Source organism: Oppia nitens, unplaced genomic scaffold (genome assembly GCF_028296485.1).
Source record: "Oppia nitens isolate AA-2021 unplaced genomic scaffold, nextdenovo-longstitch-racon4-pilon3 scaffold15_pilon_pilon_pilon, whole genome shotgun sequence".
NCBI lineage: Eukaryota > Metazoa > Arthropoda > Arachnida > Sarcoptiformes > Oppiidae > Oppia > Oppia nitens.
Genome location: NW_026533194.1, coordinates 470,001 through 491,673, shown reverse-complemented (window position 1 = coordinate 491,673; position 21,673 = coordinate 470,001). Strand labels below are relative to the sequence as shown.

Sequence of the window (21,673 nt, the reverse complement as noted above, 5' to 3'; positions counted from 1 at the left end):
ATATAAATTTATTTATTTATCTCTCCAATACAATCTCATAATAAAAGATTACTATAATATTAATAAAAAAAATAATAATAATATAAATCTGAAATTAACTTTTTCATAATAAATCTGCTTAACTCTTAAAAATTACATACAATATAATACCGGTACATATGGTATACTAAACACAGTACGACAGTATTATGTGAACAAAAATTATTTAATATTATAATATGAAACAATAATATATGCAAATCGTCTCTAATATTATCAAATGTTATTAAATAATAATTWTATATATATATAGTATATAAATCTATTTTAGAATAGTTTTCCTAATTTTTCTAATAAAATTATTTATTAACATTTTCAGTAAAAATATTATGATTTTGTTTGTGTGTGTGTGTGTGTGTGAGTGAGTGAGTGAGTGAGTGAGTGTGTGAGTGAGTGAGTGTATGTGTGTGTGTGTGTGTGTGTGTTGTTGCGTACAATAATCAAATATATTATAGAAACCCCAAATAAGTACTGACTAATAAACTTCAACTATGATACTAGAAATGGGATAAATAGAAATTTTTTAATAAATATCACTAAGAAAATTTCTAGACAAGTTTTTACTATATTATCATACTATGGGATTTCCATATTTATAGCTACTCTAATCAATTAAATACACTACAATATAAATAAAATCATTATTTCTAATTAATATAATCCACTATAATATGAAATTATCATTATATTTTATTGTAATTTTTTATTTATTTACAATTGAAATATATTTTTCTTATATTGTAATCAACAACAACAACATCATTATTTTGAACATTAGTTCAAATACATATAATAATAATATTAAGTAATTATAATGTATTATTGGAAGCTAACAAATAGCGAAAATTGTATTAACAGAAAGTTTTTTGTTTTTTTTAATATTTGGAAACTTTCTAGAAATTTATTTGGTTTTTTTTTTGATAGAAATTTATCTTCTAGTATTATTTTTTTATGGTCAACACTTGATGATATGATCTAATTATAGCCGTATAATCTATGCAGTATTTTTAGCTAACTGTGCACTAATTTTTACCTAACAATTTTCTATACCTAACCCCTGTCTCCTATTTCAGATTATCGGTGCATAATAATCAAGAGTATCAACAAATCGCTGTGTTTGTAAAAATGCTTATACAGTTCATACAACATATACAGTATAATATGTGTTAAACAATACAGTGTGTAGTATTAAATGATTGCATATATATATATACTGTTGAATAGGTAACTAATTTATGATATTATATGATATCATATGGTATACAGTTTATACATTAATATATACAGTATATATTCTCTATATTTTATTAGATTTATTCAAAATTGTATTATATGAATACATCAGCAAAATATGGTTTAATATATATATATATATATAATATATATATTTGTAGAAATATCTTGATTAACAAAATTTTATAAATATATAATTTTATTGTATTAGATATGTTATTATTGATTATGTAAAATATTTCAGTTAAACTCATTAAATCAAAACAAATGAATAAAACTATTTTTGTTATAAGCTTTTAATAATGAAAAATTTTAATAGTTATTTTTATATTTAATAATAAAATCTAATCTATTTATAAATATGCATTAATGATAAATTTTCAGTAAGTTATTAATTAATAATTATTATTGTTATTTTAATAAAATATAAAAAAGTATAAATAAATAATAAATGTATTAACTAAAGTATTATTCAAAAAAATAAATTTAAATATTTATATAAATTTTTTATACATAGTAAATAATTAATAAATCAACTATTTTATACACATTTAATACAGTTTTATAAATAACATTGAAATAATTTTCATTGTTATAAAATATTTAAAATAATTATATTTTTTTAAAAATGCTATATTCATAAATATTACTATTAGTTAATTTATTTTTGTTATATTTTTATTTAATTAATTAATACAATAATAATAATTAATTATATATTAATTATTAAGTATCTAAATATTTATCTAAATTAGAAACTGACGTTTTTTTGACTATGGTTTTCAATTTATTATTACGTTTATGTTTATTACATTTAATAATTTATATATCAATAGTTGTTAATTTTGTACTCTTACTCTCAATGTGTTTATGTTTATTTTTAATATATATATATATATTAGTTTACTGAATGTAATATTTATAAATGTACTGTACTTAAGATATTATATAATGTGGGCATAGGTGACAACAATCTGGTACTTAACACAATAGTTAGTGATATATAGAAAGTAATTGAAAGAAAACGACTAATAAAAACCTAACGGTGCTCAGACACACACACAAACAAACAATATTATATGATATACGGTATATTATACCCCACACGTAGTGAAAATCTAGAAATTATTATTAATTTATAGAGAAAAATATAGTGAAAAAGTTATTGAAATACATAAATATATTAGAAAAATAATGGTATAATAAAAATAATAATCTTAACTAATAATATACTGCAAACAATTATATACAATATATATTATATGATATTTATTAAATATATTTATTAATGTAATATTATATTATATATGGTATTATTAATAATAGTAATTTTATGACTTACCTCATATGGTTTGATTGGATGTCCCGCTAAGATCCAAGATTACGATAGTTTAAATAATTACTTTACTTATTATTTATCCACTTATACACTACAGTACATTATATACAGTATATAACATTATATTTATACAGTTTAAACCTATACTGTATATACATTTTGTAATTATTTTATTTAATTTCACTTTTGTGTAATAATAATAATATTATTATTATTACTAATTATTTATTAAAATATTAGTCTAATTTATAGCTTATGAATGTAATACAAAATATTGTTACTAATATTTTAATTATAAAAATTTACTATACATTATATTATAAAAATTTAATTTATTTAAAAAATAAAATTTTTAGTTATAATTGAATTGAAAAATATTATTATCATATTTTATTCAATTATGTAAATATATTTATAAAAATATGAAATATTTAGATAATCTAATTAAATAAATTTTACGTGGCTTAATTAATATAACTATTGTGTTATATAATATTAATAGACTGTATTACTGTGTGTTATTAAAGAAAAATAGGTTTATTTAATTATATTTTACTGTAATTTATATTACCCGGATATAATATCATAACTATATTTATAATATATATATATACTGATTGTACTTGATTAATAATATTATATTTATTATATTTTATTTATTTAGTTTTTTTGGACTAAAAATTTATTTCTTGGGAACTATCAGTTGATAGACTCGAATATAAATTGAATTATTATTATTTATATGTAAAATGTTTAAACCATAAAATTTAATGGACTATCAAAACCAGAAAATAATTTTTATAATAATTTTTCATATTTTATATTTTAATAAATATATATATATTTATATATATAGGAAAATAATAAAATACCAGTTTAATTTAATAATAAAATTATGTATTTTTATTTATTTTTTATTTTTTATTATTTCAATAGGTACAATACATTTTATTTATTTAGTTATATAACATTAACTGTGTATGTAAATGTTTTTTTTTTATTTAAAATTATGATTTTTCTTTTATTAATAATTATAACAATAACAATAATAACTTTTCATAAATTTTATGATAATAATAATAATAATTATAATTATAATAATGATAATAAATAAAGCTAAAACATTACGATGATAAATAAACATAATTTAATGTCAATAAAATTATCATTTTAACAATAATTAATATTTTCATTAAAATGATTTTTATCTTTGTTTTTTTCATATTTTTAATTTTATTAATGTTTGTATAAATATATTTATTTATTTTCAAAAAAATTTAAATCATCAATAGTAACAATTTATTTTTATATATTAATATATATATATATATTTATAATTTTATATATAGAGCTATCAATTGAGAATTTTTTTGTATTATTTGTTTATTTATAAGTGAAGTCAACACTTAAACAGTTAAAATCAATTTATTTACTATACATATACTTATCAATATATATTGTATATTCATTTATTTATAATAATCATTATGTATTTTATTTATTTATTTATTTATTGGTAAATTGTATAACAATTTTACTCTAGTCTTGTTGTTTATTTGTGACACAAGATATTGATAATAATAATAATAATAATCAATAGTATAAATTAAATTAATTGTAACATTTTTTTTTAAAAATATCAATGGATATGTTTGTAAAAAATTGTCAAAATACTGTTACATTTAATATATTTAAATTATTATCATTTTTAAATATATAATTTTTTTAAAAAAATTTAATTTATAATTTGCTTAATTCACAAACAAATTATATACTAATAATTTATTTTTTTGGTATTACTTTAGTATCTCTCACATAAATCTCTCCATGTCTTTTAATTTTTTTTAAAAATAAACTTTTATTTATTGTTAAATTTTATTAATAATAATAATAATAATATTATAAACAATAAATTTAATTGCTATATTTTTCAGATTATTTATTATGAAATAAATATTCAACTGTAAGAACATTTGGCCCTTTAATGTAATGTAAAAATTTAATGAATTTTAATGAATACTTAACAATAATGATAATAATAATATACTGTATCATAATCATAATAATAAGCATAAATAATTATAATCATAAACAAAAATTTCCTATTTTTAGATATAAATTTATAAATTATTATTTACAGTTATTACACCACTCAGTAATAATTAAAAAATTATTGGCCGAAAAATTATTATTATTATTAAGAATAATTTTAATAATACTAATAATAATAAAAATGAAATAATGATAAATAATAATAATAATAAATTATTAGTAATAAAATATCATTAATAAAATGTTGTGTTATCATCAAATTGTGCGACACTTATGATTAAAAATTTTTTAATATTATTATTAATGTTAATAAAAAGATTATCACTTAAATTATAATTATTATCATTATTACTATCATATATCTATAGATCACAACATTTAACTAATGATATTCTAAAAAAAAAATTAAAAATTATTTATTTTTTTGTTGGTTTGTCAATAATAGAGTAATCAGGGTTTGAATAGAGAGAGAGAGAGAGAGAGAGAGAGAGAGAGAGAGAGAGAGAGAGAGAGAGAGAGAGAGAGAGAGAGAGAAATCCTAATGAATATTTAATTAGTTATTTTGCTAAAAATAAACAAACAAAAAATTATTTCAACATTTCTTTTTTATTTTCTCCTATTATTATTCACAATATAAGTGTTAGTTTTACAGATTATATTACTAAACATTATCGACACAATCAATAGTAAATATCAAATACACAAATTTGCATGATTTAGTTGTTTTGTATTAAATATTTATTTTTTTTAATAAAAAACAATATATAAATTAATTAGTATAAACTTTTTTTTTTTCAATGACTGATTTTTTTAATAATATTTATTTTGTAATACAAAATGAAAACAGTAATACTATAACAACTATTAATAATAATATTTTTAAAAACTTATTTAAATTACTTTATCTATTTATTTATAAAAAAAACTTCACAATCCTATTATCATTCATTAATTATCTCAAACATATACATATATATAACAATTTACTCATATATTAACTATTATTAATATTAAATTACTAAATTAGATCAAGTTTTGAGCAATAACTGCATTATTATTAATTTATATCATTTTTCAGATATACGTATTTATAAATTATATAAATTTTTTATTTCATATAACAATATATTGTAAAAAAACACAATCACTTAATCCAATCAGTTTCCTAAACATATTAACAGCGATTACTAAATATATATATATATATATATATATATTTAATATCATAAGAGATATATTTTCGAGAGAGAGAGAGAGAGAGAGAGAGAGASAGAGAGTCAATTATGTGAGACATCATTTCAATTCACAATAGTTTTTGTTATTTTTTTCAGTTTAATGATCAATAAAATCAACGATAATCGACATTAACAACAACAAAAAATCAAACCAAAAAACAATAGGAGTCTAACAGAGAGAGAGAGATTGAGAGAGAGAGAGAGAGAGAGAGAGAGGGGATAATAGGTTGGCGCGCGCTATGCAAACACACCACACATTAATTGTCAATTTTGTTTGTTTTTTTAAAATTTCTCAATTTGTGGATAACCAACAACACCAACAACGACAACAACACCAACAATATATATCATTTAATGGACACACACTTTAGTTGTCAATTTGATGTCGAGATTTTTTTTTTTTTGTTGATCCCCTCTTTCTTTAAACGTATTGTCAGTCTTTTACGTATTTATTTTCGACGAGTCCGATCTCTTGAGTGGAACGGTAGGTACAGTTAAAATGGATGGCATCGGAATGGGGTCCCTCCAGACACTGCAGATGAAGACAACAGCAGAAAATGTTTCTCAAAGTTTCTTTGAATGCTTCGCGAAATTCTCTATTAAAGTAGGCATAGATAACGGGATTCATGGCTGAATTCAAATACCCGATCCAAAACATAATGTCGACAACGATTTTCATTTGCAATACTGGACACGACTGGCCGCAAATGGTGCTGACGACGTACCAAATGAAAAACGGTAGCCAACACAGTATAAACATTCCCATAATGATGCCCAACGTTTTGGCCGCTTTGTGCTCCCGTTTCATTTTGTTAATTGTGCGTTTGGTCGGTGTCGATGATCCCGATTCCGGGTTATTGCCGCCGCCAGCACCGGCACCGGCACCAGTCGCATTGCCGACACCGTGCTGGGCACTGGCGTCTGTTGAGTTGCGCGGCTGATGATTATAGTGGTTGGCGTTGGTGTTGACCGCCATTTGCTGCGTTTTGTAGATAAAATTTTCCTGTTTGATGGCCTCCTTATAGATCTGATAGTAGGCGGCCAGCATGAAACCGCACGGCAGCCAAAACGATACGGTACTGCTGACCAGTGCGTACGGTATGTTCACTTCCCATATACATTCGTCCGGATTGTCTAATCGGTTCTGCATATAGGCTTCGGTAGTGTAGAGTCCGGTAAATATCGGTATATAGGATATGAATGCCGACGATATCCAAACAAATGTAATCATAATCATTACCCGTCGGGTAGTTATCTTCATCGGATAGTCCAACGGTTTGATTATGGCATAGTAGCGGTCGTATGATATACAGGACAAGTGCATTATGGAGGCGGTACTGAACAGGACGTCGCACGAGTTCCAGAAGTCACAGATAATATTGTTGAACAGCCATCGGCCCGATATGGCTACCGATGCATTGAAAGTCATGGCAAACAGTGCTACCAGTATGTCGGCACAGGCTAACGACACTATAAAATAGTTGGTCGTTATGCGCAGCTTATGGTGCCGGCAGACGGCAATGATGACCAGCAAATTGCCGAAAATGGCCGCAATAATTATCGACGACAGTAGTATCACTTTTATCACTATAACTAGAATGTCGATCCAGTCGTAGCCCTCTGGGCTAATGGTACTGTGAGCACCGTTAGTTATGGCATCGGTATAGTTAATGAGTAACATCGACGACCTGGTGCTGACAGTCCTATAGATGTCTGAATCACTGTCGAGCACGTCGGCCGGTGCCGACGGCGTCGAGTTGACAATGTTTAACAGTATGCTATCGAATTGGGTCGGCATTGTTATGGACTGTGCTGAAGGTAGGGGTACTGATGGTGATAGTGGTGGTGGTGATGGTGGTGCCAATGAGGATGTGCTGCTGCTGCTGGTGGTTATGGTGCTGGTAGTGGTGGTTAATATTATGGAAAGACGTTTTAGTGTTGTTGTTGCTGATGATGGCGAGGTGTGGCTGTTATTGTTGAACGGATCCGACAATAATAACTGATCAAWGGATGACCTGTCAGTTGTTGTTGTTGTTGTTGTTGTGCCGGTGCTGAACAGGACACTCATAATTGTCTATTGACAACATATCTATTTGGGATAATAATAATAAAATTAAAAATTTATTAATTTAATTATAATTGATTTTTTATTTATTTTTATTTTGAATAATATTTAATTAGACAAAAAAAATGATTTAATTATTTGTAATGATTTTTAATTAAATATTTAACTTTTAAAAGTTGTTTTTTTAATCTAGTAGTCTTTATTTTCAAACAAATATGTTTTTATTTGTATCTAAGTTTAATTTTTTTCTAATAAATATGATTTATTTTTATATTTATTACAAATTAATATTGCAATCGATATTTCTATTTTAAATAATTTCTATTTAAAATAATTTTAATATTGATAGTTATAAATACGGTAGTTATATCGTACAACCGTATATTTATTAATAACTTATCAATAATTTATTCAATTTAATAGTAAAAACTATTTTAATATATATATATATATAATGATTAAAATTAGACATTAACTAATTAATAATTTAGATCAATAATAATACTTATAATTATATTAATTACTATTAGTATTAATAAATATACCATTTATAAATATATATATATATATATGTATATATATAAATTTATATATATATATAATTAAAAATCTATGTAAATGTACTAATAAAATTGTAGTTTTATTAATGAAATAATTGCAATAGCGCACAATTATAAATTATATACAATATTAATTAATTATTTAAATACTCCATGACATTAACTTGTTATAAATCACTAGATATATATAAATATATATATAAATGCCAAACATTTAAATTGGAAATAAACTAATTAATGACAAATAAAAATAATAGGTATTTAGTATAATCTGATATAATATTAATGACTTTCGATTTGATAGGTATTAGCGATTGAGAGTTACATTTAAAAATAGATATAAACTTATAARTTTTATAAATAAATAATATGATAATATACAAATCTATATATGTATAGTATTTGAAATGTATATGAGAAAACTATATTTGGTATTTATTAAAAATATAAACTAAAAATATTTAATCATTTATTTTATCAAAAAATCCTAAATTCCGATCACAAAGCAGAGAGAGAGAGAGAGAGAGAGAGAGAGAGAGAGAGAGAGAGAGAGAGAGAGAGAGAGAGARAATAGGAATTCATTTAATAAATAAAATAATAAATAATACAAAATGAAAATAATAATAATAATCGTATAATAAAAAGTGAAATGAATAGAAATATTTTTTTTAAGAGACAGGAAATGGCATATATAGACAGTTTATGGTGTTTTGTTTGTGTCTTGTATTAAATAAAATATTATATATATATATATATATATATATATGTATATATACATTATATAAATTTATTTATTTTTTAATAGGGTTATGGGCGTTATTCACTATCTGTGTGCTCATAATGTGTGATAAAATGAGCACGGTTAGATAGATAGATAGATTGATAGATAAATAAGCGCACAGTTAGATGAATGGATGTCTAGGCATCTGATAGTGTTTTAATGATTGAGAGAAAGAGAGAGAGAGAGAGAGAGAGAGAGAGAGAGAGAGARAGAGAGAGAAAGATCGCACAAAAAACACAATCATAGTAATAACTTTAATGGGTTTCGACAAGTAATACAAAATTAATGAACAATTATAGCTATTGTTAAAAAGTAAAGCCATGGTTTTATCAATCATTAGCTATACTACACACACACACACACACACACACACACACACACACACACACACACAACACACTACATACACACAATATATATATATATATATATATATATAGTGCCATTAGTTCAAAACAATCTCACTGACCATATAATGAGCTATATATGCAATACATAGAAAATATTCTATAATAATAATATATAATACATAAATGAATTTATATATATATATATATATAATAGTATGCTAAGGATATTATGGCAATTAAATTATGGCTAATTATGAATGCATTGATTTTGTCAGCAAACTTTACGTTAGACTGACTACACTATTATATATTTTTTGATAATAATAATACCGTACCTTTTATATAATATTCTATCACATAGTATATACCGGTATATATATAAGTATATATATATATATATAAATATAAATATATATATATATGTGTGTGTGATTTTGTACTTTACTGTATAGTACAATGGCTACATACCAGCACTGGTATCGATCGGCAGCACCGACATTATAGTAGAGCACATAAACACAAATATATTGTGTGTTCAAATGCATTGTACTAAAAGCTATAGCAAAAATGTACAGAATATTCTTTACATATAACACATATATATATATTTCGTATATAAAGAATATTCTCTCTATCGATATATATATATATGAAAATATATGGTATAATAAAAATAATAAATAATAAAAATGGAAAGATTGCTATCTATTCTGACAATTCGATTCTCTATTATTTATGATTGTGTCCTATATATTATGTACAGTATATGATAGATGTATAGTATACAGGAATATGTACGGTATTTTCTATATCCCTGAGCTCCATATATATATATATATAAAGTATATATTTATATAAATATGTAACAGTCCTCTACTGTAGGATAATATTATATTTTATTTGTAAAATTGTGTCTAGTTGTCCATCATAAATATATGATTGTATGTATGTAATGTATGAATATATTAAGTAACTAACTTATTAGATCAAAACATTGTCTATACAATGGTATACTTAATATTTTTATAAATAAATAATTTACATTTAATATATATATATATATATATTTACTATTATATACTGTATCTTATCTACTAAATTATTGATATCTAGATTTTTTTATTTCATCTAAACATATAGATATATGCATATAAATTGTTTATTTATTGATAAATTGTGCAATATAAATGATAGATTAGATATATATATTTTGTATATAATAAAGTATTATTCAAGACTATTATAAGATTAAAAATAAATAAATATATTAATATGTAATTATATATAATAATAATACTGTATACTGTATAGTTGACATAAATGTATAATACTATTTGTAGCAATATATCAATACATGAAAAAATAATTTTTCAATTTCATATATTCTAAGTCTAAACACACACACAATAATAATAAATAATACATCAATAGTTGTGATCAAAAAAAACATATAATTTTGATTTAAATTTTTAATATTTAGTTGAGTGTATGAATTGCACGAAAAAAATTATTATAAAAATAATGTCTACAATGTAGAATAAATATATAAAAATAAAAATAAAAATCGATACACTATATTAACATAATTAAAATAATAAAATATTATATAAATTTAGCTACTAATCAATATCTTAGTTATTATATATTTAAAATAATTGTAGACTTATAAGTTATAATCTGTACAAAATAAATACAGTAATATATTGTATATATATATGTAAATAATTTTAATAAAAAAATAAGCTAAAAATTTTTATTTCTATCATTACATTAATATGCAACCTAAATATGATAACCTTAATTTTATACAAAAATTATATTTTTTCAACTTAGTTTATAAATAAAATATAATTTTATTTAAAAATAAATTTTGAATACACTACTGAAAATTGTTTTGACATAACATTTTTTTAACAAATTAATATAAATTACGTACAAAATGCAAAAATAGTTGTTTGTGTCAAATATTATAATAAATAATATTCTGTAAATTTTAAACACATTTTTAAAATATATAATTATTTATTTTTTTGATATAATTAAGTAAATATCGCATAAATTTTATATGTCAAGGAATAGCACAAAATTCTTGCGTTTTATTTATATACAGAATATAATGTATTTTTATATAAATATATTAAATAAAAAAAATAATGTTTAATTGGCAATTATAGACCATGTTTTTTATTATTGCTCATATGCATTGAATTATAATAAATATTATTGTATTTACTCTATATATATATAATCTTTATCTATAAATATCTAAAAACTATAGCCCTCCCATGTTGTTATCATACTGTTTTATAAGTATATAATAAATAAATCTAATATCTATTGTATTTATAATATATTGATGAATGCAAACAAACGTAAACCAATATACTTTATAACTATATATTTATATTTATTTATATCATATATGATATATAATATTATATAATGTAAATATATATATATCTACATTAAGTACAAAGTTAGACATAATGCAAACACACATAATATAATAGAAAAAATAAAATAAAAAACTAGTAATAATGAACAAAAACAACTAAAGCTTTTTACTATGATTTTGTTATTTTTTTCAAATGATATTATTATTATATATATATTATATTTGCCTTAAAGTTAAGTATAAACCCAAACGATTATTTTGTGTGTGTGTGTGTGTGTGTGTGTGTGTGTGTGTGTGTGTGCTTATCGATAAAAAAAAGTATAGCGAAAAAATAAATATATTGTATTTAATAGTTAGTAAGTTAGGTYATAATACAAAAAAGCAGTAAAAAAATATTATTGAATTTATTGATCGACCGGCAAAAATCATTCAACATTATTGTTGTTGTTGTTGTTAATGTTGCTGTTGTTGGTGTAGTTGAATATGTTATCAATTTCAGTAACCAAACAATATATATATATACAATATATGTATGTAGTAGATGTAAATAATGTATAAATATCATATATATATATATTGCTGACACACACACACAACTTTTATACAGTATAACTAAATTTATAATCAATATATATATATATATATATATATATGATATATAATTTATATATAGTAAGGTCACATAATTTTTATTTTTATTTGGATGGGATATCATACTAACAAATTATGTAAATGTATATGTAGTATCATAAAAAAAATTTGGCACTGAATCTACACTATATGAATACTGTATGTAACATATACTGTATATACAACAACGAAAAATGTATCCCTCATAAACTAGATAGATATTAATAGTATATACATGTATTGTACATAACTAACCGTTAGTATTGCTAGTATAAACTGTATGTTATATATATATATATATATATATATATATATATTATATTATACAGAATAATATAAAAAATGCTTATTATTTATATAAAAATTTATATATATATATCGAATAAGCCTTGAGACAGATTCTGTTATATCTGTAACTTAAAGTCAAATATACAACAAAAATATATCAAAATAGCAAAAAACAGAAAATACAAATTTAATATAACATTTCACTTGAAATACATAGATATATATATAAATATAAAACTATATATAGAACTAACAATATACTAGACTAGATTTTTTTTCTATTTATTTTTGGGTAAATTATTAGTGCATACAATCAACTAAATAATAAAAAAATAAAGTAAAATAAAAATGCTGCGCTAGTATTGTACTGTACATAACAATAGTGTAGTGCTTAACCATTAAATTAAAGTTCAACATAAAAAAAATAAAAAATTATAGCTGACTATAGATATAATATTCAATATTCATCTAACGTATGTATAGTAGTATTCATGATATATAGATAGATAGCCTAATGTCATAATACAAACATATAACCGAAAAAATGTAATATTAATAATATAATGAAAATGATGATCAAAATAATAATAATGGATACGACCTTCAAATTATTGCTATTTTTTTGAGGAGAATTTTTATTATTATTAAAAAAATACCATTTTATACAACACAATTCACATATCATATAGTAAATGATATACAGATTACACACACACACATAAATATATATATATATTAAATAATTTATATTAATCTATAATATAAATTTTATGTGAATTTTATATATAAATAGCTAACTATGCCAACGAGAGCACCCGGTCATTATTATTATATATGCCACACACGTAGTGGCATACCGGTGAACAGTTAGTAAAGTAATAGATTTAAAAAAACAAACTAACTGTCCACTGTTGGGTTTATTATATCAAATATATATATACTATTAGTTGTTGGGTTATATCTAATTTAAATAGTATCTATATATATATATATGTATTATAGTATATCATTGACAAACAAAAATCTTTTTAAAAAAAATTATTTAATATATTTTTATACAAAGAATATTCTTCATACAGAATACTATCATAAAATGTGAGCTTTTTTCCGGACCGGTATATGACTATAAAAAATATATGCTATTATAAAGAGAGGAAGAAAAAAAGTATATTATTTTGATAGTCGACTACTCCCTCCACATATATTTTAATGGATGTGTGTGTGTATATACTTTTTTGTGTAGTTTTTTTTAAAAAATTGTATACAATATTGATTATTATTATTATTATTATACTTTTGTGAGATATATTTTTATTCTGTACATAATGATATAAATATTTATAAAATATTTAGATATAATGTATATATATATATATATATATATATATATATATATATATAAGAGGGAGGAAAAGAGATAGAAATAATTATAATAAAATATACATTTAATAAACATTTAAACTATATTAAAACAAAGCTCTCTCTCTCTCTCTCTCTCTCTCTAAGTATTTAATGTATTATTAGTTTTAGTTAAAAATATTTTAATAGTAATTAAAATTAAAACTCTCTTATACTGAAAATTTTAATTTTTTATTTATTTATTTTTTAAGTTTAAAAGCAAATTAATTTTTAAATGCATTCAATATGCATCTTAGTTTTAAATAAAATACTTTTTCAATAAACAAATTGATAAATAATTTTTTTTAAATAAATTCATTTTAGTCTCTATATTTGAGTTGTGTTATCAAATTTTATTTTAAAAATATATTATTAAATTTTTTTGTTAGCTCAAAAAAAGTGCCAACATTTTTTGACGATTTAGTTGACGCTTATATTTTTTGCATACATATACATAAAAATTTAAATACAATATTTTGAAGCCTTGAAAATATATGCAAAAACTTTAATATTATAAAACGTTTTTTTGTGACTATTTTTTAATATATAAAATCTAACAAATTTTGTTGTTATTTGCAGTATTTTGTGTGCAAATATTAAACAACTAAAAATATTTATTTTTCTATAATACCAGTACACAGTTATTAAAATTTTATTTTTTTGTTTGTATAAAAAAATATGTTTTGCTTAAAAATACTTACTTTCGTTTTTGAAAAATAAACCTTAAATTAAATCATTTTTCAAAATTTAGTTTTTCATTTTTTTTAAAAATAATCATTAAAAATAAGGATTTTGCAGATATTATTTGCTAAATAATATGTTTATTACTAAGTATTACATACATTATATAATAAATGCACAACAATATACATTTAAAATTTAAAAACTAACTGTCCATGTTAATAAAAAAAATAATATACATTAATAGTCATTATTATAATATTGAAATTTTTGTTGTTGTTGTTACAAACTATTTAATTTACAACAAAAACAAACAACAAAAACTATTTACATTTTTTTAAAAAATATTATTAATGTTACTAAATGTATGTTTTCATATATATATATACAGTATACAGTATATACCTGTATATATTAATTTAAATCTAAATATTATATTCAGTATTAATATAATACTAAAAAAAATTTTGAAACAGTTTTGAACAGTAAATTGTATTTTACAACAACAACAACAACAACAAAATAATGTAAAATATAATAATCAATTTATCTCTTAACTCATGCATAAAATTGAAATGCTTATGATATGAATAAAAAATATATACATTTTTATGGATACAATACCGGTTCAAATCTCCCGGTTCTTATAGTTTGGTAAATTGTTTTTCAAAAAAAAAAATTATAAAAATTATAAAAATGAAAATAATAAGTATATTAAAAAATGTATTTAATCTATTTATTGCTACATCATATCATTTCCTAAAGCTTTAATTTTAAATTAATAATTTTTTTGAAACTGTATAATAAAACTGTTGAAGTTTTTTTTATTTCTAATTGAAAAATTACAAAACAAAACTTTAAATTGAAAAAAAGTTATTGATTTTCATTTTTGTTTGAAAAATATTTGTCTCTCTTTTTTGTTTTTTATTTGCAAATTTATAAACATTTATATAAAATAAACATTTATATTAACAACAACAAAAATAATATTAGTTGCTGCTAATAAATTAATTAAATATAATCAACCATACAATATACTGTATATATATATATATAATTATAATTATAGTAATAAATAATATAAAATTATTAATAATTAAGTAAAAAATTATAACTCATGAATATAATACTTTATAATAAAAATATTTCACAACAAAATCTAACCCCTAAAACTATATCTTAATAAATTGAATAATTTTAACAACATTTATAAAATACATGTAATATAATAATTATTATATTAATATTATTAAATTAAATTATAATATATTGAATAATATTATACTTAAATTMTATCAATACTATATTAGTACYRGCAAAATAATATAATAATAAGTAATTAATAATCAAAAAATAATAACACAAAAAATTGTTATTCAAAAATTCTGATGATTTATTAAATTACTAATATATATATATATTAAAAGTATTATATWTATTGAAATATATATTTTACAAAAATATATTCACWTAATATTATTGCAAAATATCCAAAAATAACACATAGTGTGTACAATATCTTGTAATTTTGCCCCTAAGTAATTGATTTTACACTTATATATAATAAATTTATAAAATAAAATAAAAAAAATGTCAAAAACTGTAATTGAATTTATAAATAAATTTATTTAACTACTGTAGTACTACTAAAATAACAATTTTATCTCTCTCTCTCTCTCTCTCTCTCTCTCTCTCTCTCTCTCTCTCTCTCTCTCTCTCTCTCTCTCTCTCTCTCTCTCTMTAACTATTACTACTACTAATATAAATTGAATATAATATAAAAATAAAATAGTAAAATTTGAATCATATAATAATACAGTAATATCATTTTGTAATTAATGTAATTTAAAGTTTCAAACACCAAATTTTTCCAGTAAATTTATGTTATGTTTAAAAATTATAATTGATAAAATTAATTTTTGAACAACACGTCATTTTATTGTACATAATTATAATTTACAATTTTTACAATTATTCATTATTTTTTATTTTTAGCAAAACTATAGTTTTATTGTAATTTTCTTTATCAGTAAAATATTATGTTTTATATTAATGTTCAGTCAATCGTATTTTTATGAATAGTATAATATATAGTATTTGTACTTGTTCAATATATTACTGTATAATAATAATAATAATAATAAATATATGGCATTATATCATATATATTATAATAATAATAATATATATATAGGAATTTATCGACCATTTTTAAACCGTATATAAAATGTATATATCATATATACATAAACATAAATATACTTTATATATATATATAAATAATATATATATATTTATGTATGATATGTGTGTTTGCAAATTAAATTTGTCAAAAAATTTATTTTATTCAAATAGTAATAGTAGAGTACTAGCATTTTCTATGCATAATAAACAAATAACTACCAATATATAGCATAAAATACAACATTAACAGAATATTATTTAATTTTTCAACAATAATTGAATAAAATTGAATATGTATTTGCTTTAMTATTTTTATATGTGTTTATACATGTAAATAGTTTATAGTTTGCGAAATATAAATTGTTTCAATTGTTTGTTATATTAAATATATTGTCATAATAATGATAACAAAATAAATAAAAATGAATTTTATAGACAAAATTAAATAAAAAAAAGTTTTTGATAAACAGCCCTAAATTTTTTTGTTGATTTTTCAAACACAAATAATAATCTCTCTTTTTTCTATACAAATTTGATTAAATTTATTTTTTAAATAAATCTAAATACTATATATTTGTTGACTACTAATTGAAATTCAAACCAAATATTTAATTAATTTTGACACAACAGATACTAAACATTAACATATAGACAGACAGACAGTCAGATAGAAAGACAAATATTTTAATTAAATATTTTTTTATCGGTTTCCTCAATCAAATTTTATAACTAAACTTTACTATAGTATACTGTATACAATAAATTGTATAGTAATGTAATATTTGTACTAAATATTCAATATTTATAATTATTTCAATAAAAAGTATTCATAATTTCCAATATAAACAGTTAAAAAAAATTTGTTGGTTAAAACTTGTTATACAAATACACAGGCGCTTGACATTAAACATACAGTAGTTTATATATATATATATAACTTATATAATAGTATTTTTATTATATTTATAAATACTTTATTATAAGTTACTAATTCAGTTTATTATTATTATTATTATTATTATTGATACACTTATATTGTATATAACATACATACATAACATGTTTGCCAAATATAATAAAAGGCAACATTTGGATTGTTGTATTATTATTATTATTTTTTTTAGTCTATGTGTTTGAATACACATTTTTTTCCTTACTCTATGTCAAACATTACCAGCAATTTGTTGTTGTTGTTGTGTTTATATATATATAAAAAAAATATTACATTTTTTTCCCAAAACATTTGTATAGTTCAAGTTTTTTTATTGTACTGTATATATACTGTTGTTTCGGGTTAACCAATGATGACAGTATATAAACAGTATATATAATGTATTAGTTAGATATTATAAAAACATTTTAATGTTAAACAAATAATACTACTACTAATAATAATAAAGTATAAATTATATATCAAAAGTAAATATATAAATAATTATGTAAAATACTCACAAGTAATTTAAATAATCATCAATATGTATAAAAAACAATAACATTGTTTATACAGTATTAATACAGTATTTATTATAATAATAATATTATTATTATATACTTAAACTAAATAAATATAATCAGTAAAAATTTTTATTATATTTATTATTTTCATAAATAATCTATCATTTAAAGTTTATTATTATTATTATTTTAAATGTGTGATGATTAATTGTATTTCAAAATATTGATAATAAATAAATAAAATCTATGTTTTTATAACATTTTAACTTATCAATTAAATAATTAGATATACTATATAATAGACAATAGACAAGTAAATTAAATAATAACTAAAAATAGTTTTGATAAGTAATAAAATCATTATAATTATATTTAGAAATAAGTTTTAAAAAGTTTTTTTCCTTACTCTATGTCAAACATTACCAGCAATTTGTTGTTGTTGTTGTGTTTATATATATATAAAAAAAATATTACATTTTTTTCCCAAAACATTTGTATAGTTCAAGTTTTTTTGATTGTACTGTATATATACTGTTGTTTCGGGTTAACCAATGATGACAGTATATAAACAGTATATATAATGTATTAGTTAGATATTATAAAAACATTTTAATGTTAAACAAATAATACTACTACTAATAATAATAAAGTATAAATTATATATCAAAAGTAAATATATAAATAATTATGTAAAATACTCACAAGTAATTTAAATAATCATCAATATGTATAAAAAACAATAACATTGTTTATACAGTATTAATACAGTATTTATTATAATAATAATATTATTATTATATACTTAAACTAAATAAATATAATCAGTAAAAATTTTTATTATATTTATTATTTTCATAAATAATCTATCATTTAAAGTTTATTATTATTATTATTTTAAATGTGTGATGATTAATTGTATTTCAAAATATTGATAATAAATAAATAAAATCTATGTTTTTATAACATTTAACTTATCAATTAAATAATTAGATATACTATATAATAGACAATAGACAAGTAAATTAAATAATAACTAAAAATAGTTTTGATAAGTAATAAAATCATTATAATTATATTTAGAAATAAGTTTTAAAAAGTTGTTTATATATATACTAATTTTATATGCAATATTATTTTATTTTTTAAATTACATTATTGATTTATCCAATAAAATTGATTGATAAATTATTAAACAAATATACATAAATATTTTCAAATAGTTTTTTAATTATATATAATAAAATAAATTATTATTAATAATAATATATCATTGTAACTACTATAATAATAAATGTCTTATATAAATTATATAAAATATAAATAAATTTATAGACTTTATATTATTATTATATATTTTTTAAAAGGTTATTTAAATAATATTTTGATCAAAATATTTAATCTAACTAATTTTTAAATTATTATTAATAATAGTAAAATATAATATGCAGTATATTCAGTGTATATTAGTATATATTTATAGTGTTATTAATATATTTTGTAAACAATATTTTTTTTGTTATCTTTAAAACTGCAATATGCAAGCAGTTTAATGATATAAAATTTACATTTAAAGATTTAATCATTATAAATTACATTTAATACTGGATATAAATTTAATGCAACAAAAATATATTTTAATATAACCTCCAATTTTTCTACTAAACATAAAATGTTAGAAATAAATTCAATATTATATTTTTGTTTGTTTTTAATATATATATATATATATATAATGTTTTGTTTAAATCATTATATTATAATAAACCGGTATAGAAACAGTAAACAAAAATGTTATATGTAGTGGATATAGAAATAATTTATTTAAATTAGTTGTATAGTATTTTTTAAAAAAAACTAAATAAAAATGTTTTTATTTGCTTTATATAATTCATATATATTTATATATCCAATTTTATATTACACTAAACACTCTATAGTCATCTAACAAAATATCATTATTATTATTATTCAGTTTTTAAAAATACAAAAAATAAATTATATTTATTTAATTTATTCACGTTTTGTCAATAAAATTATATTTACGTAACTTAAATATTTAAAGCATAAAATAAATTACTACTTTCTATAAAATATACTATCAGTACAGTATATATACCATTATATTATATATTGAATAATAAAAAAAATTAATAAAAAATGTTGTTTAATATAGCAATTCATAGGCATCTCTGATTGTAGTCAATAGTCTGATTGAAATTTGTGTTACAAATTGACACAACAAAACATAGAAATTGTTATATATAAAAAAAAATTCAATACATTAAATTAAAATATACAGAATATTCTATTAATTAAAAAAATCAAACAACACTAATAACGGCAAAATAATCGGTGCTTTTTACTACTACTATCGGAAATATATTAATGATTGACATTATTAAATAGAAACCATATATCAAATTTATAAATATATATATAATTTAATAACAGCTATTTTTGATATTATTTAATCCATTAAAATAAATTGTAGTTTAGTTTTGTCTGTATGTGTCATTAATATATTTTATGTGCACTCTCTCAAACACATACACACACAAACACATACACACACAAACACATACACACACAAACACATACACACACAAACACATACACACAAATACTTACATACATAGACATACATATATATATATATACATAAATGAAAGTCAGTGCTTATTATGTGAATTATTAATCTATATATCAAAATAGTTACATAAAATAAATAGTACACACACTTCAAGAATATTCTTGAAAATATCTATAAGAGTAAATTAATATTCTGTCTATTGTGTGAAAACAATACAATCAAATTTATATATAGTGGTAAATTAAACACATATTTATATATATATATACATATCTATTATATATATTATATATAAATAGATAGTTTAATACATATAATAGATAAATAAATTGCCAAATTATTGACGTATTTTCACATATAAATAATAGATATTAAACACATACTTACACATTGACACA

At 19.9% G+C, this 21,673-nt stretch overlaps 1 protein-coding gene across 1 annotated transcript in view; it reads right to left on the bottom strand.

Annotated features, from left to right (window-relative positions):
• Positions 1-6,281: 6,281 nt before the first annotated feature.
• The window catches only part of LOC128964057 (octopamine receptor beta-2R-like), a 47,387-nt gene continuing 31,995 nt past the window's right edge, over positions 6,282-21,673 (bottom strand). The window contains exon 2 of the mRNA XM_054310618.1: positions 6,282-7,987. Within this exon, the coding sequence (XP_054166593.1) occupies positions 6,332-7,966 (1,635 nt within the window). The 5' untranslated portion in view covers positions 7,967-7,987 and the 3' untranslated portion in view covers positions 6,282-6,331. The remainder of the gene's footprint in view (positions 7,988-21,673) is intronic.